This window comes from Rhinolophus sinicus, linkage group LG10 (genome assembly GCF_036562045.2).
Source record: "Rhinolophus sinicus isolate RSC01 linkage group LG10, ASM3656204v1, whole genome shotgun sequence".
In the NCBI taxonomy this organism is placed as follows: Eukaryota; Metazoa; Chordata; class Mammalia; order Chiroptera; family Rhinolophidae; genus Rhinolophus; species Rhinolophus sinicus.
This window is the reverse complement of record NC_133759.1, coordinates 107,422,947-107,449,820: the sequence shown is the minus strand read 5'-3', so window position 1 is coordinate 107,449,820 and position 26,874 is coordinate 107,422,947. Positions and strand designations below refer to the sequence as shown.

At 41.9% G+C, this 26,874-nt stretch overlaps 2 protein-coding genes and 1 long non-coding RNA gene across 5 annotated transcripts in view; 1 reads left to right on the top strand and 2 right to left on the bottom strand.

Moving 5' to 3' along the window:
- The window catches only part of CCZ1 (CCZ1 homolog, vacuolar protein trafficking and biogenesis associated), a 22,018-nt gene extending 7,987 nt beyond the window's left edge, over positions 1 to 14,031 (bottom strand). Inside the window, exons 1-11 of one of the 2 annotated variants that reach the window (XM_074313935.1) lie at positions 13,825 to 14,031; positions 12,731 to 12,828; positions 12,544 to 12,637; positions 12,191 to 12,268; positions 11,751 to 11,798; positions 11,114 to 11,197; positions 10,085 to 10,133; positions 9,805 to 10,009; positions 5,071 to 5,152; positions 3,179 to 3,240; positions 2,796 to 2,907 (exon numbers count right to left, since the gene is read on the bottom strand). In XM_074313935.1, coding sequence (XP_074170036.1) covers positions 2,796 to 2,907; positions 3,179 to 3,240; positions 5,071 to 5,152; positions 9,805 to 10,009; positions 10,085 to 10,133; positions 11,114 to 11,197; positions 11,751 to 11,798; positions 12,191 to 12,268; positions 12,544 to 12,637; positions 12,731 to 12,828; positions 13,825 to 13,926 — 1,014 coding nt within the window. In that variant the 5' untranslated portion in view covers positions 13,927 to 14,031. The remainder of the gene's footprint in view (positions 1 to 2,795; positions 2,908 to 3,178; positions 3,241 to 5,070; positions 5,153 to 9,804; positions 10,010 to 10,084; positions 10,134 to 11,113; positions 11,198 to 11,750; positions 11,799 to 12,190; positions 12,269 to 12,543; positions 12,638 to 12,730; positions 12,829 to 13,824) is intronic. The other variant, XM_074313936.1, reaches the window with a different exon arrangement.
- On the top strand, positions 14,019 to 26,123 carry LOC109437321 (uncharacterized). The gene is made up of 3 exons (XR_002136228.2): positions 14,019 to 14,131; positions 19,464 to 19,721; positions 25,987 to 26,123. It is a non-coding gene; the product is annotated as an uncharacterized LOC109437321 (long non-coding RNA).
- On the bottom strand, positions 23,186 to 26,874 carry LOC109437320 (oncomodulin). Of its 2 annotated transcripts, XM_074313944.1 has the most exons (5): positions 26,769 to 26,874; positions 26,071 to 26,138; positions 25,353 to 25,485; positions 24,796 to 24,905; positions 23,186 to 23,448 (listed from the first exon to the last, which is right to left on the bottom strand). In XM_074313944.1, the coding sequence occupies exons 2-5, from the start codon at positions 26,129 to 26,131 to the stop codon at positions 23,423 to 23,425; spliced, it is 330 nt and encodes a 109-aa protein (XP_074170045.1). In that variant the 5' UTR covers positions 26,132 to 26,138; positions 26,769 to 26,874; the 3' UTR covers positions 23,186 to 23,422. The 2 variants fall into 2 exon arrangements, with proteins under 2 accessions (XP_074170045.1, XP_019572054.2); XM_019716495.2 differs by lacking the exon at positions 26,769 to 26,874 and having other exon boundaries at positions 26,071 to 26,168.

Here is a 26,874-nt window from a genome sequence, read left to right as displayed (position 1 = left end):
GTTCGCTGTAATAAACAGTAACTGTGAGTATAACAGCTTCTCTGAGGCCCGTGAGTCCTTCTAGTGAACGAATGAACCTGAAGGTGGTCTGGGCACGCCTTGAACTAGCAGCTGGTGTCAGGAGTGAGCGTGGTCTTGGGGACTCCTGAATTTTGCAGCTAGAAACCCTGACTTAAATATATTAAGTGGGTGAATTATGTGGTATGGTATGTGAATTATATGGCATGTGAATTAATAGCTCAATAAAGCTGTTTAAAAAAGATAACTCTTTAACATAACCACAATTCCATTATCACATCTGAAATTACATCCATTGGTTGACTTTAAAAATGGAAACACAATGAACACAGTGTACCAGGCCCCTATTTCCTTCATTAAGGGTTCAAAGTCATTACCCCTCAATTATTCAAAGGAGAAAGATTTTAGCTTAATATAAAAGTGGACTTTTTTCCCCTCCCCCAATTACTGCTTTACATTATGCCTCATTTCAGTTTGGTTCATGTTCAGATGACATCTTTTGTCTACTTTCCTGGAATTCTCTCTTCGCCATTCTTTATCATGCCTAACATTTAATCACACCTGTTAATCATACTTCCCTTTGAATGAACCCTCTTTTTATCCTGGAGCCCCTGCTCCCAGAACAGAGTTCTCCTCCCTGTTCCTCATGGCAGAACCGGAGGTGGTAAGTTCGTGAGCAGGGCTTCAGAGCTGTATCCTCTCTAGCCTTTCTTTCCTGTTCTCCTGGGTAGGAGCCACCGTATTTTGAATTCCAGCCTGTTCTCTTTCTTGGTTTCCTCACTTACTCTACTTGGGTACAGCCTCTTGCAGCAGCCTTAAGAAAGGATGCATGGGCTAACCTTTCTGAGACTTTCCATGTTTAATGTCTTTCTACTTCACCTGTGACTGATAATTTTGCTTGGCAAAAAATTCTACCCTGAAAATTACTTCCTTTCAGAACTTTGAAAGTCTTCCTTCCATTGTCACCTAACATCTAGTGCTGGGAAGGAAACTGCTAATGCCAGTTTGATTTACAGCTGACCTTATTGTCCTTCTGGAAGCTTTCTGGGTCTTTGTTTCCAAAATTGCCCATTGTGTGGATAGGAGTGGATCTATTTTCTTCACTGTGCTAGACATTCCCTGGGCATTTTCAATCTGGAAATGTGCTCCTCTTCAGTGGCACATGTTCTCCTAACGCCATTTACTAATTTCCTCTCCTCCACTTCTGTGACTCAGATGCTGAAACTCCTGAACCGACCCTCTCTTTCATCTGTCCTCCCATATTTTTATCTCCTGTCATTTTAGCTTATATTCTAGGGCAGGGTAACTTATCTTTCACCCTTCTGATAAATTTCTTGTCAAGAATTATGTCTCCACGGGGAGGGGTTGAGGGGTTACTGCTTACCAGGCACAGGATTTCTGTTCGGGCTGCAACGTTTTGGAACTGGTGGTGATGGGTGCACGTTGTGGACGTACTAAATGTCACTGAATTGTACACATCAAGTGGTTAAAATGGCAAATCTTATGCGATATGTTATCTTGCCACAATAAAAAATACTTCTTAAAGGTGATATTTTCAATTAATCTAAGTTTAATATAACCTTGACTCTTTCATGTCATCCTGTTTTAGAGATACAACTTCTCTAATCTCTGCTAATTTTTAAACGTTCTCTTCTGTTCCCAGAATCATTTTTGTTTCTCTCAGAACCTATAGTTGTTTTTGCAACCACACTTAAGAACGACAGAACTGAAAGCTGACTGGGCGGAAGCGCCACTCGGGTGAAGGTCCAGGGTTGCAGTGTTCACACAGCAATGCCAGGAGTAGGACCTTGTTCTCAGGTGCGACACCCACAAGGGCCACTCTAGGTCCCTCCAGGTTTACTTCTTGAAAAAGACTCAGTTTTCAGCCCAGGACAGGCGCTGCATGTCTGTGCACCAGGATGGGGAGAGGGCGGCTGAGTGGTTTATGTCCAACACTTCACTTAGTCCCCTCTCTCCTTCCTGCTCTTGACCCCCCAGGTGAATGCCTCAAAGCCAAAGTTTCTCTAGGCTTCCATGGGGGAGCCGGGGGGTGGGGGGCGCACCCGCCTCCATGCTCCTTCCCCACTCATATTCCAGGCTGGATCTTCCTCCACTCTCTGCCAGGCATCACCCTTCCATCTCCTTCCTATCTACCAGGAAGATACACAATCCCCTCATCCTCCAACGTTCATCTCCTTCCTGTGTTCTTACTGCATTGTTTCTAAGCCTTCGCGAAGGAAAACTAATTGTACCCTTAGCAGGAACACAACACAAACACATCCTCAGACTTCTTTCTTGAACCAAAAACTGCTCTTAAAACAAAAACAAACCCACCTTACAGACAGACAGACAGACAGACAGACACACACACACACACACACACGAAACCAAGGCTATCCTTACAGAGTGAGCAAGTCCACAGCTTTAAAATCAGATCAAACGCAGCACTCACTGAAGTGTGGGCAGGACAGCAGGGGGCATCTAAGGGGCAACCCTGACCCTTGGTGGCGTTTGCCTTGCCAGCATGCAGGACGTCACAGACTGAGACAGTTACTCTTTCACTAATAACAAAACTGTTTACTAGGAGTTGAAAATAAACTTAACTATTTCAGAACAGCACCCATTTTGAGTTTTACAATAATTATGACTGCCAACATCTATTCCGAGAAACACTCCAGAGGCTTGCATACGTACTTGTGTATGTACACCCGCAAGGAAGATTTATGTTATTTATGTTAGTATCAATCAGTAACACTGGAGAGAAAAACAGTCGTTACCTTATAAACTATTAAATGGAGTGCCTCGTAAGTGTCATCTGTATTTACAAAGATTTTGGGGAATCTGCATTTTGCTTCTGGATCATTGAGGTTCAAGGGTCCAGTCAGAAATCTGAAAAGCAAGCACAGACATGACTCAATTCAATTAGGTAAACTATAAACAGGAATATATCAACGGAGTCCATGCCTGCTTAATATACAGCTGCCTGGGGAGCTAGACACTACTTGGAAAACACCAAGTTAGATCATGAAAAAGTAATAGTTTTAATTCACTACAAACAACAGAAGTTCCTCTGTTATCAATAAAGTAGCACGAAGGTAGTTCAGCGTTCATGAAAAGATAAGAAAATCCAATACTGTATATCAAAGAACAGAAGTCCTACCTTCCATAGTGTTGAAGGTTTCCTGGCATTTCCGCCCTTATGGGAGAATCCCTTCCTGCCAACTGTAAACAAAGTTAATGTTGAGAAATGCCTTATTACATTGTCTCTTTTCAAAGCTTTGAAAAACAGCATTCATATCCACTAATTGGCTCCATGCCATTTTTCTGCATCAAAGTCGCATTTTCCTCCCCGCCAAAAAAAACAAGGGGCATCACAGAGGTACATAGAAAACTCTAAGAACTATCATAACTTCACTGTACCCTACATTCCATATACTGATTAAATTCCTTTATTAGCAATAACTGAAATTTCCCATGTGGTTAACACATGCGAAGCAATGACATAAATTGCTCCACTTCATCTCATATCGCTGTGGGGATACTCTTCCTATTTTCTACTTGTGGAAACTCAAGTTCATGGAAGTTCACCCACGCACACAGCTCCTAAGTAGCAGGGCCAGGCATCAAAACCAGGCCCATCTGAGATCAAAGTCCTGGCCTTCAGCCATTCCTCAGAGATTTACATTTGTAGCACATTCCTAGTTCCTTTTACTAAAGATGTACTATTTCTAGTATATGTGCTGCCGAAGCGAGCACAAGATGTACTATTTCAACATGCGTGGAAAATGAAAAAAAATCCAACAGTCATGTTAGCTAAAATTTGTTATTCTTCTAAAAGATTTTAATGTTCTTTTAGTCTACATAAAAGTTTAACATTTACCTGCAAATGAAAGATTGATAAACACAGTAAATCCGATAGTAAAAATGCACAGACAACTCTCACATAGGCAGTTTCTATTGAGAGAAGCCCTCAGGTGGCCATGTTTGTTCACAATGCCACGTTGAGACTGTAGCTTCCTAGTTTATAAGCCTGGCTCTCGGGCATATGATAAAGCACCAGAGACGTCTACTGTCGCAACAGCACTGTCACACAGGAAAGCCTCTTGGAGAAGTTAGCTTTCAAGGGTGCAGCTGTGAGCAGGGGCTTCAGCATCAGGCAGCCCCTGCGATCAAGTCCTGGCCCTGCCACTTACTGGCTGGGTGACTGGGTGAGTCAAGCGTGGGTGTTGTCTCTGTCAGGTGGAGATAAGGTACCCACTGTCAGGACTGTTGTCAGGAGACGCATGCTGGCTGGGCACTTCGCAGCGTGTCTTGTAGTCGGTACATATTCCAGAACTTTAGCTACCATATCTAAACAACCTAGAAAGGAACTAAGTGCAGGACCAGGTCCTTCTCAAGACCTTGTTTTCAATTTCTTATCAATGATATGTTTCTTGTTGTTTGAAGTCATGGCTTTCAGAAAGGAGAGGGAAGGAGAGAGACCCAGGGAGGAGCACGCGGGCACCTGGGCTGAGATGGTTTCGTGGGCTGTGGATGCTTTTCACCCCAGCCTAACTCAAGCTACAGAAGGATACTTTCGGGAGAGCACTGCAGTGTCTACCGTTCTCTGCACAAAACAGGGAAATTAAGTACCAGAGTGGGAAAGCCAGGCAGGCAATATAACATCTCTTCAGATCCACCACTGTTTGTCAAAGACCCCTGGCATTTTCGGAGCCCCAGAACCCTACCCAATTCCGTTTTCCTCTCCTCAATGCACTGCTCCTCTTAAAACATACCTTTGCTGCTGCATTTGAACATAATACAGTGAAGAGCTGACATCCTGGTTTTCTGTTCTAAGGGATGACGACTACACAAATATCACTAAATATCACACTAGTGAAACAGAGACCAGGACGGCCCACCCATAACCACATTACTGCACCCTCCTCCTCACCCCCACCTGTGTGTGGGTCTATACACACATACACACATGCACATATGTCTGTCTGTCTATATCGACAGAGATACCCGTCCCCAATCTATAGAGAGAGAGCTATTAGCACCCACTCATACCTCGGGTTCGATGTGCCGAGGAAACAGGGATGTGGTGAGGTATTTGTATAAAATTCTCATGTCATCTTGTTCTAGTCCACTCCTGAAACATTAGACAAGCACTGTTACAAGTTTGGAACCAGACTCCGTCTTCCCATTACTCTGACCATGCTGAAGCTCATCTTTTTTCTTTCATTCTATCAAGAAGCCCTTTCTTTGACTGAGAATCCCAAGAAGGAAGGAGCGAGGCTTGAGTCCGCACGAGAACCTGAGCCTGACCTGCTAAAGGCTACTAGTTAGTATGTCGTCGCGCATTTCATGTGCCATTTAAAATAGAAAGTTACAACAGACTAGGTCCTCTGGTTGAATTCCATGCGGGACCTTCAGGGGGCATTAATAACCACAAGGCAGCATTTCGGGTCGAAGATTTCTCTTTGCTCTCTGGGTTACACGGTGACGCCACTTTCTTGCACTTGGCCTCCCGGAAAACACTGGGACACTGTAGGCCAGGAATCAGTCCTTCTCTGCCTTAGAAATGTGTGTGGATTTTAACAGTTTGGATTTCCATGCAGGAGAAAAGAAGGAAGAGAAAGAAATCAACTTCAGGCAAACCATCTAATCTGAAACGAGGCAAGAATGAGCAGCATGTGGGAAAACCCTGAGACCAGCAGGCATCGGACACGATCTGAAATCAGTTTTTAGGTAGAAACATAAACAGACAATGAGTCTGCATCTGGGCTTTTTTTCTGTTCAAGATAATTGAAAAAATCGTGTGAGGAAATCTAACTTGACATAAGTCAACCCTCTACACCCTACCCTGTTCCAGGACCTCTCTCCTCTTTTCCGTTAGGGAAAGTCTGGTCTGTCCTGGCAAATGAGCCCCACCCACCCCCGGGGCTCTTTCAGCTTCTCTTACCTCTTTGTCTTCCTCTACCACCTCTCTTCTTTTGAGGTTCAATTTTCATAATGTCTCGTCCCCAACTAAAACCAGAAGGGAGCCCTATGCCCTTAAGCACGTTTGTTCTGTTTCCTCCCCAGGAGAAAGAGAAATTCTGGGTCCAAAGGTAAGGCCACAAGAGAAGTGGTTGGGGACACATAGTGCTTGTCCTGTGACAACGCCAGCTCTGAAACTTGGCCAACTAGGCAGATGGAATTTCCACATCAAACACATGGAAAGGTCACCCCCTTTTTCCTTACACAGAAATAGTTGAGGTAAGGGGAAAGAGGAGAAAAACAGAAACAAAACAAGTTCTGGATGTTATTTTCCTTTTAAGACATAGAAAGCACCAGTGAGGGGGGGTTGGTAATGACAAGTAGAAAACAGTATATAAAGGGTGATGTGCTGGGCAATTGCTTCTAGGGCTGTGCTTCCAGTAACAGTAGCTACGGAACACTTGAAATGTGGCCAGTTGAAATGAGTGTAAAATACACACTGGATTTTTAAAGTTTAGCATACAAAGAATAGCTCATTAATTTTTTGTATTATTTACCTGTTGAAATAATACTTTAGAAATACTGGGCCAAAACATATAATTAATTTCACCAGTTTCTTTTTATTCTATCATGGCTAGTGGAATTTTTAAATTACATATGTGGCTTGCATTATATTCTATTGGACAGTGCAGAGAACACTGAGTAGAAAACACCCTATAAAAAGAAGTGGCAGACAACAGGGCTTAACTACTTACTATGTGCACAGGGCTTACAGCTTTGTTTTTATTATTGCACTTAAGATTTAATGCTAGGCATTAAATACTTTGGTGTTGGTTTTCTGGGTAGAAAATATAAAAGAAAAAAAATTAAGTTGCAGCCAGCTATTCGGCGCACAAAATACCAAGCAGGCAACTCCAACTTTGCCTATGGAGAGACCTGCCCAAGTTAGGCTCTCCATTAGCTCTGACCATAGCAACTCTCCCTCTGGTGTCTGCCTCCCTGATACCTGTTCCCCGCTCCTCTATAAAAATAAATGAAACAATATTCTATTCCGGTTATGCAAGATGTTACCTCTGGGGAAAAGTTCTTCCAACTGCATGGCAATCTTCAATGATCTCAAAATAAAGGTTAAAAAAAAATCAAACAAGAGTTCCTTCCTTAGCACAAATAGACAAACAAACAAATACATAAAGCCAACAAAACCCTGCACTGACAGGTCCAAGTGATTCAGAACCATCAATGGCTCCCATCAAACAGGGAATTGCCCCCTCGTGCTCAGAAATACAGATGGTCTCAAAGTCTCTCAAATACAGTTATTTAATAGGAATGATTTTTTTCTTTAAAACAAAAACAAAAAACACAGAACTTTTCTTACCCTTAAATCTGATTCATCTGTGAGCATAAGATGCTACTACTTTGTCAAAACAGATTTTTCTTCTTGTTTATACCTGTGTCCTGCGTTTACTTCAATGCTCAAAACACTTTCACTGCTTTGCTCTAAGACCTCTACACCTGCTCTGAGTGAAACAGGTGAACTCCAACTCTGCAAGCCACACACGGCTGTGGTCTGCAGTCTGCATCTCACTACGGCACGCCAACTCTGTTTCCAGTGGCGACACCAAGTTATTTAATTTGAAAACTTCTTTCAGAATCACTACCAAGAATAAGGTGGTGATCATTCAACGCACAAGCCTTCACTTAGGATGGTTTAGTCTAAAATACAGAGTATGTTATTGTCATGTATTGAATATAAGCTAATCCAGCCAAGATAAAAGAGGATGGTTAACTTTGATTAAATATCTAAGGCATTTATTCATAAAAGCATTAACCCCTGAAAAGTAAGTCAATCCATTAAAAAGAAAATTCTCTCAAAAAACAAGCCAAAAACTCTGGACAAGAAAGTCAGCAGGATTCTCCTAACAGCAGTGGTGTCTAATCCTATCACGGCCATGGCAAAAACCAGGTCCACTCATCAAGGTGACACCGTGCAAAGAGAACTATTATTTTCTACCAGTCGTTTGCTTTGCGCTCCCCACCATCATTACGGCGTACATACCGTGTGCCAGGTTCTGGCCTCGTGCAGGGAGACAGATGGTTCTGCCCTCAATCAGGTAATTTCAAAACAGTATAGTAAGTAATAAGAATAAACCTATTCTGTTCATGAAGTGTACGATACTGTCTTGGTGTTGAAATACACCAGCTTTGTAACTGGTAATTGCTTCTCAAAATGTGCTATTTTTCTTGAAGCTCCTTCTTGTCACAACTGCCTGGGACCTACCTGTCCCTGGGGTGGGTCCACAGAGCAGCTGTGTGCAGACACCAGAGCTGGGGCACTGCTCAACTCCAGGGGACATCATTCACGAAGACAAAGATGCCAAAAGGATCGCCGGGAGCGGGGCAACAGGTACGAGGAGCCCAGGCTTCCAGAGCTCAAGCCTGCCAGTCATGCTGGCTCCAGGGTCTGGCAGCATGAGCTGGTCTCGGGGGCCCTTCCTGCTCTAGGACTGTATCCTTTCTGTCTCAGAGTTCCCATCCCGCTCAGGGCTTATGTTGTACCAGGAGGTCGGAATCTGAGCCACCCTTCTCTGATGGGCACCAAGGCCATGGGCTGCTGTCGGATTCTGGCCCATCCCCTTTATCTCTCTATCACCACGGCTGGCTGCAACCTTCCCAGGTCCTCCCTGGAATTTCTCCCTACGGAGGGGCTGCTCTCTCCTCAGAACAGATACGGTATAACTATCCTTCAACCTTTCCCAGCAGCATTAAGAATTTCACTTTGCTGTCATAGCGTGACTATCATAGAAGACAACTAGAACAGGCTCAGTGAATATAACATAAAGTTGCCTGATAAACAATTTTTCAAGTGAAAAAGGAGGTGTGTTTTTATCTGGATTATTTTCATAGGCAAAAACTCATCCACTTGTTTAACAAATGTATTCAAATTTCTTTAGATGAGCCTGTTTTTCTTCCTACAATGAAGCTACAAAATTTTGGCATGGGAGAGGATGGGTTTCAAGGGTCCACTACCGCCTTTGCTACTAGCTGAACTCAGCATTCATGTTAAAACAAGCCACACCCCTAATTTATCGTAAACGCAAATCAAAACTTGACCAAGTCCGAGCACCCAGAGCAGTGCTGGAGGGCTTCCAGCCGGCCACTCCCTCCTGCGCCCCAGCTCATCTCAGGAAGGTCACTCAACCACCATCAACAGCCAGGATCCACACACCACACTCCAGGGCTGCGTCCTCTGTACAGTCTTACGCACATTCAGTGGCTTTTCCAGACTTTAGTCTTAGGTAGTTGACAGCATTTAGTAATGGTTTCTTTCTTCCTGAGTATCAACACTTTCAACAAGGAAATTAGGTTTTTGTTCCTACTACAGGATGCAAACAGAGTTTGATGACACGGGAATTTCCTGGCTTTATAGCACTTTTGACTTCCTGGATATTTTTTAAAACCTAGCTTCTTTAAAAGAAAACATGACAGTTATGCTTCCCACGTTTACTATACCATTTCTTTGAAGATGTTTTTGGAAAACACACCAAAATAAAAATAGGATTTCTAAACCTAACCTGATAAAACATTTTCTCCACCTTTCATGGCACAAGTTTTAAACTCCCCTGCTTGGTAATTTTAAACAGAATTACCCTAGTTTTGGTTTAAATGATCATTGCTTGATTCTGACAATATCGATGGATGCTTTCTACCTTGCCCCCCTGCCATTCGTTTCAGTTGGACAATCTGCTACCAGTCTAGTCACTGCTATATTTATTATCCTGAAAGAGTTCTTCTTTTACATGCCAATCCTTAGGGTGTACCTACCAGATTAGTTGGTCGTTATAGAGAAAGGCAGTGTATTTGACTATACTCAGACTTTCCTCCATCCTATTAATAAAGGACTGGATTTTCAAATAAGTCATTTTATCCAATGGGAAGAAGCTGATTCCACCAAAAATGTCAAGTAGATCGCATGACTGCAAGTGCAACGTTTGCAAATACTGTAGGAAAACATAAGGCATAACACTTACTAATGATACATTGAATCTAGTACTGATAACTAAATATAATTAGTCTTAATTTATGGTACAATACAATTACATACTAGCAAACAGCACACTGACAAGACCAACAAGTAGGTGAGCCATTGGTACCTGGATTTGAAAATACAAAGTTTCAAATCAATGTAAAGTTTCAATTCAATTTCCAAATATAAAGTTCAAACATAGCTAGTTAACGTTTATTCAGTATTGTGTTTTATCTCTTTGTAGTAGTTCATTCCTTATATTAGTGCTCCTGAAATTAAGTTAACCTCGGTAGGGATCCACACGAGGGTATCACGGACAGATCGTGCCATCGTACACTAACATCATGGAAAGGGACATGTGGTCACTTGTACCAATGGGCAGTAGTAGAGTAAAAAAGACAAGAACAAGAATCAGGAGATAGTATGGGAGTGAATAATTATGGTCACTAAAGTGAAAAACAAACAAGAAAAGTAATTCACAAAAACAAAATAATTTAAGAACAGATTATCAAAGGTAGTTTAGAAAGTATTCCTTTAAGATAAACTGAATTTGACCAGAGGTTGGGTGAAATATGCAAAATCAATTTACAGTAAAAGAGAATGGCAACTTTTAGGGATATTCATTTATCATGGGAAAAATCACATTAATAAACTTGAATGTGATCAAGTCTGTGTCACAGCCAAAAACTTTTACTTTCAGTCTATATACGCCTGTTTAGTGAATAGAATCAATACACAAGAAGTGCTACTCAGCTAAATAGTATAAATTTTGCTAATTAACCAATCCACCACACAGTAAGTTCACTTTTTGAGTAATCCCACTCTGATAGATGCAGGTGGCATACAGATGAAGCCCAGAGATATTTCAAGATGCTTTAAGGAGCGGTGACCAAGTGGCAAGAGCCAACACACAGGGTTAGAAAAAGATTCAAGTGTACACGTCTAATGAGTCTTCACACTGGTCTTGTTTTGCCACAATATATCTTAGTCTCTTTGCCCCTTTCAAGTTCTGGCTTTTTTCGTATTTGAGAAACAAATTGTTTGTATACTTCTCTAAGGGGCTGTTTGAACACTACCAAGATTATAAATAAAATTCCAAATACTTACCCGATGGAAGAATTTCTCTAATCTTTCTTTTAGGAGCTTGACACCTCCATCTTCCATGGCTCTCAGAAATGTACCATTAAAAAGCTAACGGTGTAAAAAATTTTAAAAAGTCAACTTCCCATGCCCTTTTATTACCCAGTATAACAAGGTCTTCTTTTATTTTTAGATTAATGAATTCGACTAATTTAATTCCCCCAGTTCCTTTTAAATATAGAATATATTTCCATACATGAGAAAGCCTAAGTTATAAAATAAGGCACAAAAAATTCACACACTGTTAAGTGATGTAATTTTTATGAAATCACCTGTTTCTGGCATATTTTTAACCTCAACTCATACCTAAGTTTTACTTTACAGAAATAACATAGCCAGACTTTTTAAACAATACAAATTTCTACAGTATGCATTTTCCTCCAGAATGCGGAATGTACCAGGCTAGAGGGTAGGGAAGGGCTCAGTACTCAGTGAGTGGATGATGTATAAACCTCAACACTGTCTCAAAGGCCCCTTTATTTCCTCCCCTAAAACATACACAGTCGCCCTTGCAGGCATCTAAAGAATTAAGAATTATTTTTAAACAACCCCTGTACATAAGGGTGAGCAGCTAAATTCAACTCAGAAAGAATGTTATGCTTACCTTGTACATGCTGTAGCACTGTTGGAGCACTGAACTATAAACTTTGTCCTACAAACAACACACAGACAGCACAAAAGTCAATTCAAAAGAAAACAATTCTATCACACAATGACTCTTGACAAAGTAATATGCTTTTAAACTTGGTCCCACAATAGCTGTGTGCTGAAAGCAGAGGTGTTTAAATTCAATTATAAACCAGTTAACCTAATTTTAGGAGGGCTTTATACATAGATGATTAGTAGAAGCATTAACGAGATAGGGTACATACACATTTTTATGAGATTGTGCTAATGTAAACAACAGACATAAAACTTTACTATGTGAACCATGAGAAATTTCTGCAAAAGCAACACAGCTTAAATTTGACCAAGCAAGTCGCTCAACATACTCAGTAATAATTTTTTTTCCTAAAAACTAGAAATGAAAAAATGACAGATTACCAACAACTCCTCCTCTTGGTATTCAACAACTGATTTTCCATCTTTACTTTGCTTTTCAATGCTAGGATTCCGAACAACCTACAGAATTGGATAAACTGAAATTATACAATGAATCAATTATGTTTTTAATTTCCCCTAAATTAAAAAATCTGAATATGACACAACGCCAAAAACACTTTTTAAAACAACCCCAAGAACAAATACACTGAATAGAAATTTGATTTTAAAATTGCAACCAACATTATTGTAATTTTACTTTGACACAATAGCCAGAAGACTTTCCTAAATTCCTAACATTAAGGGCCTACCATAACTTCACAAATTAAAAAAAAATGTACTATGTATGTAAATACCATGACCATCCAGAAATTTTCTTCTGGTTCATTGAAGAACTGTCTATTCTTCTGTGTATGTAAAGATTTTGCAGGTTTTGATGGACTAAAGGTCCTAAAAAGGTCAAAAGAATATGTTGGGGACAGCTCTCCAGTATAAGTTGTAAGTATTCACTGCACTTTGCAAAAGCACATTTAAAGGCGTTACCTTGTAAACTGTACAATAGCTTCACACAATCCGACATTTCTAATTTTTTCATTCTTCTCTACTTCATTTGGATAATAAAACAAAATTTTGTTTTCCTCCTAAAGTATGAAGAAACAGAATCACATTAATATAAACATTTTTTCACCTTAGCTGCTAAAAACTTTTAATGTCAACTTCTCAGGTCATACGTACTAAAAGCCAAACAAAAGGAAACCACCAAAAACCCCATTTTAGAAAAACAAGAATTATCTCCTCACTGTATAAATAACGCCCATCAGCCTGAAAGACAACTGTGATACTCAGTTAAGTCACATGTTACCTGAAGTAGCACTAGACAATTACTCCATCTTTGGAGCTCTTGCCTCATGCCAATTTGTGATAAATACTCCAACACGTGTAAGAAATAAACGTGTGTGCGTGCACGTGCATAGACTTACACCTCCCTGCAAGTTAAACCTAGCAGGTTCGCTGTCATTTGGACCGACAGCCTTTAAAAGAACTGTGATTTTTCTGGCAATAAAACCTAGCTCCGGATATCCTTTGAGGAAGTCACCGTCCCCACCTAAAAAATAACCCCCAAACTCCTGGAATTTATTTATTAATTCGGAAAAAAAGCTTCCTGAGTCCTCCAAGCCTGCATTATTTTTAGGGAGATCGTCCACCGCTCTTGTTCCACGTTTCCAGGGGACTTTGGGGACTTCCAGTAACAAAGACATAAGCTCAATTTTAATCATCCGGAAACGATGCGAAGAGAAAACAGAGTCAACCCTTGTGGAGTGATTAACCTGATGAACCTTCATTCAATACACAGGCATTGATCCGGGACCTGAACAGACGCAGCCTGAGCTTTCTGGCCCCAGCCGTATCACGGGGCCGGGCACACACCTGGCACTTAGCAGCCGCTGCAAAATGACGCTGGAGGAGGACACAGTGACAGGTGCTGCCCGGCGCCGGGCCGGCCAGGGCCGCCTGCGGGACGCGCCCTGCAGCTCCCGGGGCCCGACGCCGGCCGCTCGGCCGGCACCCCCAGCCCCCGCCCCCGGACCCCCTCTCGGCCGCCGGGTGACGCCCGCGCGCAGCCCCGCTCCGCGTACCTCTCCCTCGCGCGGCCCGAAGCGCGGGTTGTAGATGAAGAAGCTCAGCAGCGCCGGCGGGAACTGCTTCTCCTGGGCCGCCCCGGCTGCCGCTGCCGCCATCCCCGCCCGATCCCCACCCGACCCCCACCCTGGGAGCCTCCTTCCGCCGGTCCCGAGACAGCCGCAGGCTGGAGACCGCACTTCCGCCTCGCCAGTGGTCCCCCGGAAGTGGTCGCCGTCAGCCCGGAAGAAGAAATGGCAGCCCCGCGTCCGTTTCTGGCGCACCCGTGTGGATTCGTTCCCCGGCAGGTGTATTTTATGAGAAGTAGGTGAAGGTGAAGTTTCTTTCTTGTTTGCGCCCGGGTTTCTGTCCTGGCTGACGGGGAGGGTTGCTTGTTTAAAGAAAAATGGGTGGAGCGTAGTTTTTTATAGAAGGGAGCGTGAAGGTGCAAAGGAGTGGCTCAGGGAAGATCTGCAGAGCTGAAGGCACGCGCCGGGGAGGTACTGTGTGTGTGTGTGTGTGTGTGTGTGTGTGTGTGTGTGTGTCCGTGTGTGCCCCAAGTGAGACCAGAGCATGGTTTTCTCCAGAGCCAGTCCCAGGCGTTGGCTCCCAGGGCATCACCCTTTCCAGCTTTTAAGATTCACTTGCTTTTGAGTCCTATGAATCGTGACACAGTTGGGATGGATCATTACTGCTGGTATTGGGAGTTCAAGCCCTTGTAGCCCATTGCGTGGCCAAGCTCAAGCTGACCTTGACCTTGGTTTAGGTTGTCTCATGTCTACCAGTGGTTGGTGCCAATTCAACCCCAACAGGAATCCCCAATTTGGGGGACAGTGAAGGGGATTTTACTCAGTACAAACAGCTCAATTGAGACATAGCACAGCTGTAGAAAAGCAAGCTTGTGAGGCTATGTAGGTATAAGGAAGCCCAGTGTTGCAGTTTGGGTTGCAAGACAGGTCAGCTCAGCTCCACCTGGGACATCTCTGCTCTGGTCCACTCCTCTGGTCCAGTGAGGCAGCTGAGGTGAAACACAATCTTCAGTGGGTAAGGAAAGTGCATTCCCTGAGCCAGAGGGGAGCTGACTTATATAGGAAGAAGTCCCTGCCCCTGGTGCCTGATTGGTCTGTTCTCTTGCAAATAAGGACTCAAAGTCCTCAGTTTGATTGGTCCAAAAAGTCCTGTCCTGGTTGGTCATAATGGAGGTGTCCTGATTGGTCAGTGAAGATGCTAATGAGGATATGCTGTGCAGCTCTAAATGGATGTGGAAAGCCTCAGGCCTATTGGTTGAAATAGGATTCCAGGAACTCATTTATAAGGGTTGTCTCCAAGGCAGGTAGGCAGTTCAGTGCGGGCTTTTCCCTGAGTGTGGCTTGTGTGAGAGGCCCCCTTTTAGCAATGGATGTTAGGCTCTCTTTTTAAATTTGGTCCAATTAGCCACCAGGAGTCCTTCTTGGTAGATATTTTCTCTCTCAGGGTCAACACTCCTCTGTCACAGATTAAGTTTAGAAACAGGACTGCTCATCCAACCTGGCAGAGTGGATCTTCACATTTAGGGAGGCAGTGTTGGAATTTGGACATGAGACAGACCAGGGTACTTATCCTAGCTCTGCCATTCACTAGGTGTGAGTCCGTGGAGTGATTACCTAGCTTTTCTCCACTATCTCTTATTTGTAAAATGGTAATAGTAAATGCTTTCCTTGAAGAAATTTCTCTAAGAATTAAGTTGGACCATGAATTGGACATATAGTGGCCAGCACTTAATTATTATTCAGGAAATGATTACTATCATTTCTTGCTCTTGACTTTCCCAACATCTGCACATCAACATGTGATACACCACATTAACAAAATGAAGGATGAAAATCGTATGATTATCTCAGTAGATGGAGAAAAAGCATCTGACAAAATTCAACATCCTTTCATGATAAAAACTCTCAACACACTGGGTGTAGAAGGAATATACATGAACATAACAAAGGCCACATATGCCAAGTTCACAGCTAACATCATGTTCAATGATGAAAGGCTGAAAGCTTTTCCTCTGGGATCAGGAACAAGATAAGCCACTTTTAGCCACTTTTATTCAACATAGTGCTGAAGTCATAGCCGAACAATTAGGCAAGAAAAAGAAATAAAAGGCATTCAAGTCATAAAGGAAGAAGTAAAATTGTCTCTGTTTGCAGATAACATGATCTTATATATAGAAAACCTTAAAGACTCCACCAAAAACTTCTTACAGCTAATAAATGAATTCAGTAAAGTTGCAGGATACAGTATCAATATACAAAAATCAGGTGTTTTTTTTGTTTGTTATTTTTTATTTTTTGCTTTTTTTTTTTAAAGGAGGGCACAGCTCACAGTGGTCCAATGTGGGATCAAAACGGCAACCTTGGTGTTATTAGCACCATGCTCTAACCAACTGAGCTAACCGGCCAGGTGAGCTAACCTTCAGTTGTTTTCTTTACACTAACAATGAACTATAAGCAAGAGAAATTAAGAAAACAATCCTATTTACATTAGCATCAAAAAGATTAAAATACTTAGGAATAAATTTAACCAAGGAGGTGAGAGACCTGTGCACTGAAAACTATAAAACATTGATGAAAGAAATTGAAGAAGACACAAATAAATGAAAAGATATTCTGTGTTCATGGGTTAAAGAATTAATATTATTAAGAAGTCATACTATCCAGAGCGATCTACAGATTCAGTGCAATCCTTATAAAAATTCCAATGGTAATTTTTATAGACACAGAAAAACAATCCTAAAATTCATATGGAACCACAAGATATCTCAAATAGCCCAAACAATCTTGACAAAGAAGAACAAAGCTAGAGTCATAACACTCCCTGAATTCTAACTATATTACAAACCTATAGTAATCAAAGTAATATGGTATTGTATAAAAACAGACACATAGTTCATTGGAACAGCATAGAAAGCCCAGAAATAAACCCATCTACATATGGTCAATTAATTTATGACAAAGGAGCCAAGAATATACAATGGGGGGCCGGCCCTGTGGCTCAGGCAATTGGAGCTCCATGCTCCTAACTCCAAAGGCTGCCGGTTCGATTCCCACATGGGCCAGTGGGCTCTCAACCACAAGGTTGCTGGTTCAACTCCTCGAGTCCGTCAAGGGATGGTGGGCTCCACCCCCTGCAACTAGAAACGGCAACTGGATCTGGAGCTGAGCTGTGCCCTCCACAACTAAGACTGAAAGGACAACAACTTGAAGCTGAACGGCACCCTCCACAACCAAGATTGAAAGGACAACAACTTGACTTGGAAAAAAGTCCTGGAAGTACACACTGTTCCCCAATAAAGTCCTGTTCCCCTTCCCCAATAAAATCTTTTAAAAAAAAAAAAAAAGAATATACAATGGGGAAGGGATAGTCTCTTCAATAAATGTTGTTGGTAAAACTGGATAACCACATGCAAAAGAATGAAACTGGACCTCTATTTTGCACCGTACACAAAAATCAGCTCAAAATGGATTAAAGACTTGAACTTAAAAGCTGAAACCATAAAACTCCTAGAAGAAAATGGGGTAAGCTCCTTGACACTGGTCTTGGCAATGATTTTTTTTGGATTTGACACCAAATGTGAAAGCCAAAAAATAAATAAACTAAAGAGAGTCTACACAGCAAAGGGAACCATCAACAAAATGAATAGTCAACCTATGGAACAGCAGAAAATATTTGCAAACCACACATCTGGTAGGGGTTAATATCCAAAATATCAAGAAACTCATACAAACGATAGAAAAACTCCCCCAAATAACCCAGTTTAAAAATGAACAAAGGATCCAAATAGACATTTTTTCCAAAGAAGGTATTCAAACGGCCAACAGGTACATGAAAAGATGCTCAACATCACTAATCATCAGGGAAATGCAAATCAAAACCACAATGAGATGTCACCTCACACCTGTTAGGTCTATGTTCAAAAAGACGAGATAATAAATGCTGGCCAGGATGTGGAGAAAAAGGAACTCTAGTGTACTGTTGGTGGGAATGTAGATTGGTGCAGCCACTGTGGAAAACAGTATGGAGCTTCCTCAAAAAATTAAAAATAGAACTACCATATGACCCAGCAATCCCACTTTTGGGAATATATCCAAAGGAAATAAAATCATTACCTAGGAGAGATATCTGTATCCCCATATACATTGCAGCATTACTGACAAAAGCCAAGATAAGGGAACAAGCTAAGTGTCCATCAATAGATGGATGTATTAACAAAATGTGATATATATGTTACAATAGAATATTGCTCAGCCATAAGAAAGAAGGAAATCCTGCCCTTTGTGACGACATGGATGAACCTGGAGGGAATTACGCTTAGTGAAATAAGCCAGACAAAGAACGACAAATATTTCATGGTATCACCTACATGTGGAATCTTAAAAAAAGAAAAGTCAAACTCATAGTAACAGAGAGTGATATAGTGGTTGCTACGAGCTCAGGGCGGGGGGTGACAGAAAAGGGAGAGGCTAGTAAAAGGGTACAAACTTACAGTTATAAAATGAATAAGATCTGAGGATCTAATGTACAGCATGGTGACTATAGTTGATAATACTACCGTTTTGTATAATTGAAATTTTCTAAGAATAGAATTTCAATAAAAGGTAAATATATGAGGTAATGAATGTGTTTCTTAGTTTGATGGTGGAAATCCTTTCCCAATGCATATGTACGTAACATCATCATGTTGTACCCTTTAAATACATGACAATTTTGCTTGTCAAGTATACCCCGATAAAGCTGAAAAAAGAAAAAACATTTTGTGAACTCAAAATTCCAAGGGAATGAGATGTAGGACAGCCATGTTTTTGTGGTAGAAGGGAGCACAGTTCCAGGTAGAAAGTCACAGTTCCAGGTGGGAGGTTGTAGACACGTTCTCACTTATATCTGTCTCCCTGAGAACAAGAAAAGTGAGCTTCTAGATGATAGGACGATTGGAGTCGGTGCCTTGCTCCGTTGTCCAGCACAGGGCCTGCCTTAAAGGTGTGTGTTGAATGGACAAATTACGGAGGTTGGGAACAGGAGAAGGGAGAAACAGACTTTAGAGATTGACGTTCCTCCTTGAGAGTTCTGTCTGCCACATGACGTGCAGATGGAGCTCAGGTTACCGGCTGGTCTGACATTCTCGTGAGTTCTCTCCTTATACTCAGGTCAGCACCGAGCTTCAAGGAGAAGCTGCTGAGTAGAGGTTGGAGTGTGATATACACCTCTAAGGTCACCTGTACAAAGGGCCACTTCATCGCACTCTGTTGACAGAAATAACAGACCCGTGGTCAAGTAGCCAATCTGTTCTTTGTTGATTTAGAGCCGAGACTGTGTCATTCAGAAGTGACTTTCATCGGAGGGTACATTTCTCTCCTGCAGTTAAAATTGACCTCGATCTCCATCTCCTCCTGTGATCATCGATAAAGGAGCTTCCAAAGTGTATGATTCTTTTTATTAAAAAATGAAAAATCTGAAGCAAATTCTGTAAATCAAGGTTCAATTGGAGAATAAGAACCAGTAGAAAACATTTATTCATATAAAAATATACTATATGTGTAATGTAATTTTTAATTTTAATTACAGGTATTATGCAATCATGTAGCCATGTAATATATAGTCATATGTGTACCTGTATGTATTACAGGTATGCACTTGTGAGAGCGGGTTCAACAGTCTCCGTATGGCCGTTGCCTTCATCCAGTGCTGAAGCGTGAAGTCTGCAGAGCAGGCAATCAGGAAGGGAAGAGGGATGTAAATGGGGACAGTGAGGACAGACAGGAATTCATGTCCATCTCCCACACTTCCAACTCTGACAATCAGGGTCCTCCAGGAAAAGCTAGGAAACACACACCTGGAACTGGGAGCTGAAAGAGGACCCCACACCAAAGAGGGGAGCCAGCAGGTAAGGGACCACCCCAGCAGCCCCTGGCTGCTGCTTCATGCCCCGCCCTCTAAATCTCAGGCCAATGGTTTTTGCCGCCCACCCTAACTGAGTTCTCACAGCCTAAGCAAGTTGACATACGTGTATTACGAGGCCAGCAGGCAGTTCATGCCAAGATTTGATAAATCGAGGTGATAGGTATGCAGGTGTTGATGTCGCTGTGTAGTCTCATCTGAAAGCTTGAAATGCTTTATAATTTAAAAATCAGGTGTGAATCCTTGTATATCCATTATAGAGTTTCTATGAAAATTATGTCAAAATCCACTCCCTACCAAAAACGTAACTTTTTGAAACCTGTTAAAATGTTATGTAAATAGTCTTTCCAGTGAATAAATTAACAGGCCCAGTGAAAACGATCCTGGTGAGTCCAATTTCATCTGCCTTCTTGAGTGTTTGCAAGGTAATACCATACCTTAACATTGGCAGGAGAGATACAAGATAGTTTTTTGCTTGAAATTGGATTCCTGAGTGCTCATTACACAAAATGAAACTGTAGTCGTTACACAGAATTAACTATGGAGCTTGTAAACCTGAACAAATAGACACGTATTTCTGAAATCTTCAGTTTTGCTACACTTTTTTGAGCTGGAAAGAACTGTGAAACCTATACATTTTAAGAATTGTGTAACTATTTCATAATGTGCTGTCCAGAAGCAAAATACTACAAATAATGTGTGAAGTATTTTAATCATTCTTATTAGTCTCAACAGTCAAGCACGTTCATGAAGCTGGCCTTGAGATCATATTTCATTAAATTATGAAGTACTCTACCAAACAATAAGCCAAAATGATAAGTAAAAATCGTTCAAATTATAGGCACCATTGCTTCCCTATTTTATAAACAATTAGGAAAAATAACAGACACCAGGTTTTTCAGCTCTAACCTATGATGCCATTTAGACCTTCATTTCAAAATCAAAATATCATTTGACTCCTGAGTACAGGTGGGTGGTTATCTGCAAACTAGGTAAACACAGAGAAAACAACCATGAAAATAAAGTTGTTTAGATGCTTATCAATCCCTTTTCTGGATTGTTGGAATTTTATTGAGGAGTTTTCCAGATTTGATTTGACTCTGGATATGATCATTTAAAAATTTTCCTCAGTATGTAAAATTACAATTGAGTCTAAAAAAAACTGAGTAGGGATTTCAGGAACAGCATAATACGCAGGGCTTTTCTTTGAGTGTGGGATCCATCCTTCGCGTAAAAGCTTTTTAAGATTCAGAATGTATTGTTACTTGGCTTCGTGACAATAATTGGGTAAATTCTACATCTCTGCTTTTAATTTTCTGTAGTCATTATGCTCTGCTTTTGGAAAGGCTCCAGGCTTAGCTCATGGTTGTGTAATCCTACCAGCTGCAGGTAGAGCTACTGCTAACATTTTGCTGTATATCCTTTTAGTCTTTTTTCTGTGAGGCACATACTGAATAGGACCCATTTACAAATCAATTGCTTAGTATGAAATTTATATAATGACTAAAGTCAGGCAGATTTTGAAACCATTTTTTGTTTTCAAATCATATTTCACCAAGGATTTGGAAATGCTAATGTTTCTGCAATATTTAAACTTAGGAAAATTAACAAACAGAAAAACAACAACAACAACAAACACGGTGCTAATCCCCAAATATGATCAAATGCCCAGAGCTGTTGTTACCTGCATTCAGAGGTGGAATACTCATCCCCCCTTCACCCCAAAACACCCAAATCCAAACAACATAATTAAAAACTGATATGCGTGAAGACAGGATTATTGGGTCTCATTTAAGCCGCCCGACGCTGTTTGGGTGTTCAGTTCAGCAAGATGTCTCCTTTTGATTGCCACTTCTTGCCTATTGACAGAGACTCTAAAATTTTCCTAAAACTGGATTGGAACAATGAAAAATTACCATATTTGAAATGGGCAAAAATAATTTGAATTATCCTTTTGAAACAGTAGGATGAGCCAAATTCATGAATAACCGACCATTATTCTACCTGTGGAAACTGTGGCAACTTATCCTCTTGCACACATCTGTCCTCTAAGCATTTTCCCCAAGACAGAACATCAGTGCGCCCCAGTGACACAGCGTCCCGGGTGCTCCATGTAACCCCGCCAGTCCTTATTCCCACACAGATGCCCTCCCAGTGACAAAAAAGCAGGAGGAACCCACAATCTTTACCTCCAATGGGTGTTGGATGGCTTCGTCAATTAAAAACTCACAACCATTATTTGTAAAGTATCATCCTTCACATTGTTTCTCCAAGGCCAGGTGTGGTGGCCAGAACCCCGTGGAAAGAGAGCTACAGGATCACTTTGAGTTATTGAGAGAGCACCCCATGCTGGGAATAGAATGAACTGAAAATAACAGAAGGGTCAGTGTATCCATGTGTGGTGTAGAGGCGAAGGCAATATGTGGACTGTTGCAAGAGTCAAGGCTCTTAGGTCATCAGTAGTGACCAGCAAGCCCCTCTGGCTGCCTATATTCTGAGGGATTCACAAACTAAAATATTAAAATAAACACATGGTTATCAAAATAATAAATGGTGATCTCTGTCCCACTAAAGTCACCTTGAGGTCTTCTTGTAGTCCATGCCCCACACTTTGAAAAGCTGCTCCCCAAACACAGTGATCCTCCAAAAGACTAAGTGACTTAGTGTGATGGAAGCAATCCAGGAGAGCCCAGGGCCTTGTGAGCTTGGGTGTTGGGGTCAAAAGTGTGAGTTTTTGATCTTGCTCTCAGGAAAATAGCTCAGTTCCTCCCAGGAGTCCTCAAACCCCCGGGGGTCAGCCAGAGCTTTAACCTGCCACCTGGAAATCAGCCTAATGAGAATTTCCTGGCTTGAGATCACCCCACACTAATGAAAACCCTGTAACAGGACCCCCGAGGCTCGAGACTCGCCTCAAATGTTAAGACACTTCTCGGTGGAATTGGTTCAGGTGGTATCAAATAAGAGCCAGGAAAATAGTGGCTGAGGAAGGGGAGGGAGAGGCAGCAGGAGGCTGGGTCAGAGCAGGCAAGTCTTTAAGGAAAAACAAAAAGCTTTAAACTCGGTCTGTGTTCAGCTAGCGTAGCAAGTCTCCTTAGCTTTACAGCCCACTGAAGCCTCACACTTTTTTCTGTCTTGTATCATTTGCTTTTATTTAAATCTCTCATGGAAATCTAACACCCAGTAAGCAGAAAGCACATAAGCAAGAGTGATTTTATGCTGCCTGAAATCTCTTCCTATTAATTTCAGACTTGGGTCAATCGCTGAGAAAACCCTAGCCTGACAATGCCACTTATCTGTGACTTTTTTTCTAATGCTTTTCCTTGTTTGCTCATGCACAAGGGCATGGCTTGCTCAGTGCTTGACAGGCCCAGACATCTTTCTAAAAGTCCCCAACTTGCTTTCATCCATGTCCCTTGCTGAGAAAAAAAACCACATCCACACGTCAGCAGATGATGAGAAACGTGTCTTTATTGGATCATTTTTAAAGGCATTGTCTGCGGAGGGCCTTACGGGAGTCATCAGAAAGTCATGGACGACTGTCTGATTACCTCACTAAAACAACGCGCAAGTCGCAGAAGCATTTCAGGGGACATTAATAAATAAATTAGGGGGAGGATGTGGGGTTTCCCATTCCTGGGGCTTTGAGAGCTTCCAGCTGATTGTGTCTATTTCCATAGTCTGGGGTCTTTAAGAATGTACCATTTCCTGGAATTCTAGAACAGAAGAGGTGAGAACGGGGTCAGTGGAGATGGCTTGGGACGTGCTATGGCCAGTGAGAGTTCTGAAGAGGAAAGGAAGCCCAGCGAATTGCCAGATGATGGGCCTGGCCCCCTCAGAGGGCAGACAAGGAGGAAAAATGCAAGTGTCACTGACCAGGTCCAGATAGGCAATAGCGTTTCATCTTGCTCCGTAATCTAATCTAACAAACACCTGTAGCTTTTCAGTAGCGCCCACACTTTCTGTGATGTTTCAACTTTTTGTCTGGTTAGTTTAAGACAGAAATGGAAGGTTTTCTTCTTCTATTCTGTAGCTACGTTTTGCATTTTTAGGAACTATTTAATAGGGTAGGACTTGGAACTAACTTTTCTCTATCCCCAAAAGTTCATATTCCTAGAAGAAAGTCAACAATAATAATAATGTATGGATGCTACAGATAGGAATTGAAAACTTGGGATTTAATTTATATTTACTGGTAAGCTTTGCCTGTTTGGAACTCTCTCATGGTTGAGTTTAAATGATTCAATCTTTCCTTACCTAAACTATTTTTCTGAGCTATTTGTAGGAGCTACCTTAACTCTCATGTAGTAAGTTATAGTGGTATCATTTTGATGAGATTTTTCAAATAAGGATCTAAAGTAACAGTTGTTAATTTCAAATCAATACCACCCTAAGGACCATGTATAAGTTCTCCTGACTTGCAGGCACACAGTAGTTAAAAATCATGTGAGCAACATGGCAAAATAAGATGAAAATAAGTCTACAGCCATGCAATTATGCTAAAATTTTGAATATTGGGCTCTGCACACAGCAGACTCCATAAATGGTGTTTGAATTGATTTATGTGTTCTCTGATATTGTCCACTTGGTGGGCTAATATCCAATAAAACACATTTGTTTACTCTTGAAAGCGAAGAGACTTTACTCAAGTTAATAGACTCTTTAGTATGCAACACACTTGAGAATGTCAACCCTTCCCCTAGTTACAGGGCTCAAATACCACAGGTAGAAGTTCCTTACACTATTTTCAGGGTGCGTGAGGCTGTCTTGCAAATAACTGGCCAGGAAACTAGCTAGTCCCCTTGTCAGGTGATGGATATTTTCTGGTTCACAGACAATGACCAGCGGGACCAGCTTCTATGGTACATCCCCAGGTATTATGCCAGAATCTTTGCATGTATCATTTGCACCCTCACTTTAGTCCCATTTTATAGATGAGGACACTGAGGCTCAGCAAGGTTAAGAAAGGGGGATTTTAACCCACATTAGTCCGCTGTCATGGCCCAAGCCCCCCAGATACTCCCTGAGCTAGTCTTTTATGCTACGTACAGGTGTGAACATACCATCAGCCCCAATTTTTCCGTCTCCATCATTATCTGCAGCCGCCATCAGGGACTTGGTTTCTGACTCTGTCAGTTCTCTAGCACCACTCTCAAACTTCTGGAGGAAAAACCTACAGGATAATAAAGATCGAGGGGAATTTTCTGAAAGATCATGCATTTCTCCGCCTACCCTTTCTTTTTCTCTTGAAGCAAACCATCTTTTCCCAGCAATTGCGATCATTAGTCAAGGTCTTAGCCAGCAACGTTTTCCTTCCTTGTGGAAACTAATGGTGGGCATTTTGTTTTTGAAAGTTTTTCAGAGTTTTATTGATAAGTCCATTTGCCAAAGAAAAACCCTAACACTAGTGAATTTTAGCACCTACAGCCTCAGGGCGTCGCATGGATAGATGTGTAGCCAACACATCTACCTGACTCATGTTCTTCCCTTTCCTGAGGCCCTGCCGAACGACCAGCATCATGGCTGTCCATTGAAGACATGCTGAGCAAACTGGCCTCCACTGTGCCCCAGCCCCCCCCAGCAATGTCGGGGTGCAAGACAGGCTTAGCACAAAGCTTACTTAAGCTCTTCTTCATCCAGGTATCCACTCTGGTCGTTGTCTATGAACCGAAAAACATCCTTCACCTGACTGGCCGACATCTTGGAGAGGCCTGATGTCTGGAAGAATTTTTGGGGTTCAAAAGTATCTGGGTCTGAAGAACAGAGAATGGGTTATTCTAATGCTCATTGGCTCACATTCTGTATTTGGGCCAAGGTGCTGAACACATAGGTTATCAAAAATACTTTTCATAATATCATTGAGCCATAGGGATGCTCTATTCAATTTTCGTTTTTTAAGGCCAAGATTTTGAGGCAGCCAAGACTGGATGGCTTTGAGTATCATCTCCTACCCACCCCCCTTCCTCAGCTTTCCCTCTCCACTCGATTCGTCCCCTCCTCTCTTTTTCTCTCCTCCACACCTCCCACTGCGCATTTTCCAGGCTGTGTATCCAAGACCACAGCCTCACTGGTCCATCTGGCGATGGGAAATGCAGTCATTGGATTCAAACAGACTACGTGGGCATCCACGAATTTCTTTTTTCACGTTTAGTTTCTTTCGCCTTACAGAAATCTAATCATATGCTCAGATCTCATATCCCTATAATTTTAGTTAATAAATAACAGCTTAATTCTCTGTTCCCATGAATTTTCAGCCAAGTTCACATTTTAATTTTCGTGGCTTTGCCGGAAGTGGAACTACCTGAGGAAAAGCCGCCCCTGCCTCACTTGCACTTTACCTTGGCACTCCTGCAGGGCTGCTGCAATGTCGTCAGCACTAAGGACATCTGTGATGCTCATTTTCCACCTATTCACACAGAAGAAACGACATCCGGTAAATGGGGAGCAGGAACATGCACGTCTGGGGCGGTCCACCCTCTGGGGCCCACTGAAACTGTACATTTGTTGAGAATTTTTTAAATGTGATAAGCACGGTATGAAATGATGGGACAGAATATCCAAATAAAAACCAAACGCTGATAAGATCCTGGCCCCCTTTGTATCAGTGCCTTCTCTGGAATATACCCCAAAGATGAAATAAAAAGTACAACCTAAAGAACGATTTGATTCCCTTGTCTTACTGAAAAATTATATGTACGTAATTTATCACTGACATAGGCATCTACAAACCAGTCAGAAGTAAACTATGTTACGACTGCAACAGTATTTTCATCCACCAGCCAGAGAAACATCGTATTGCAAATCCCGCATGGAAAAGGGTAGAGCTAGGGCTGCACGCAGACCTTCTGTGGAAGAAATGCTATTTGTCCTGATGGATGGGAATCAGAGACCTGAGAGGCCCATCTACCAGAGATCAGAATCCTCCCAGGTGTCAACTCCATGGGCAAAGAGAAATCTGAGCACAGCATGCACCAGCCTAATATGAATGCATGTAGGAAAGAAGAACCAGGGTCTGGTAGGTCCACCAGCTACTCACCGTTTTAGATTTTCCCCCAAGAAGAATCAGGAAAAAGAGTGGAAAGGAGCGAAAAAACGGATGTGCTTTTGCTGCGTTACTGACCTACCTTATATAGGATTGAAAA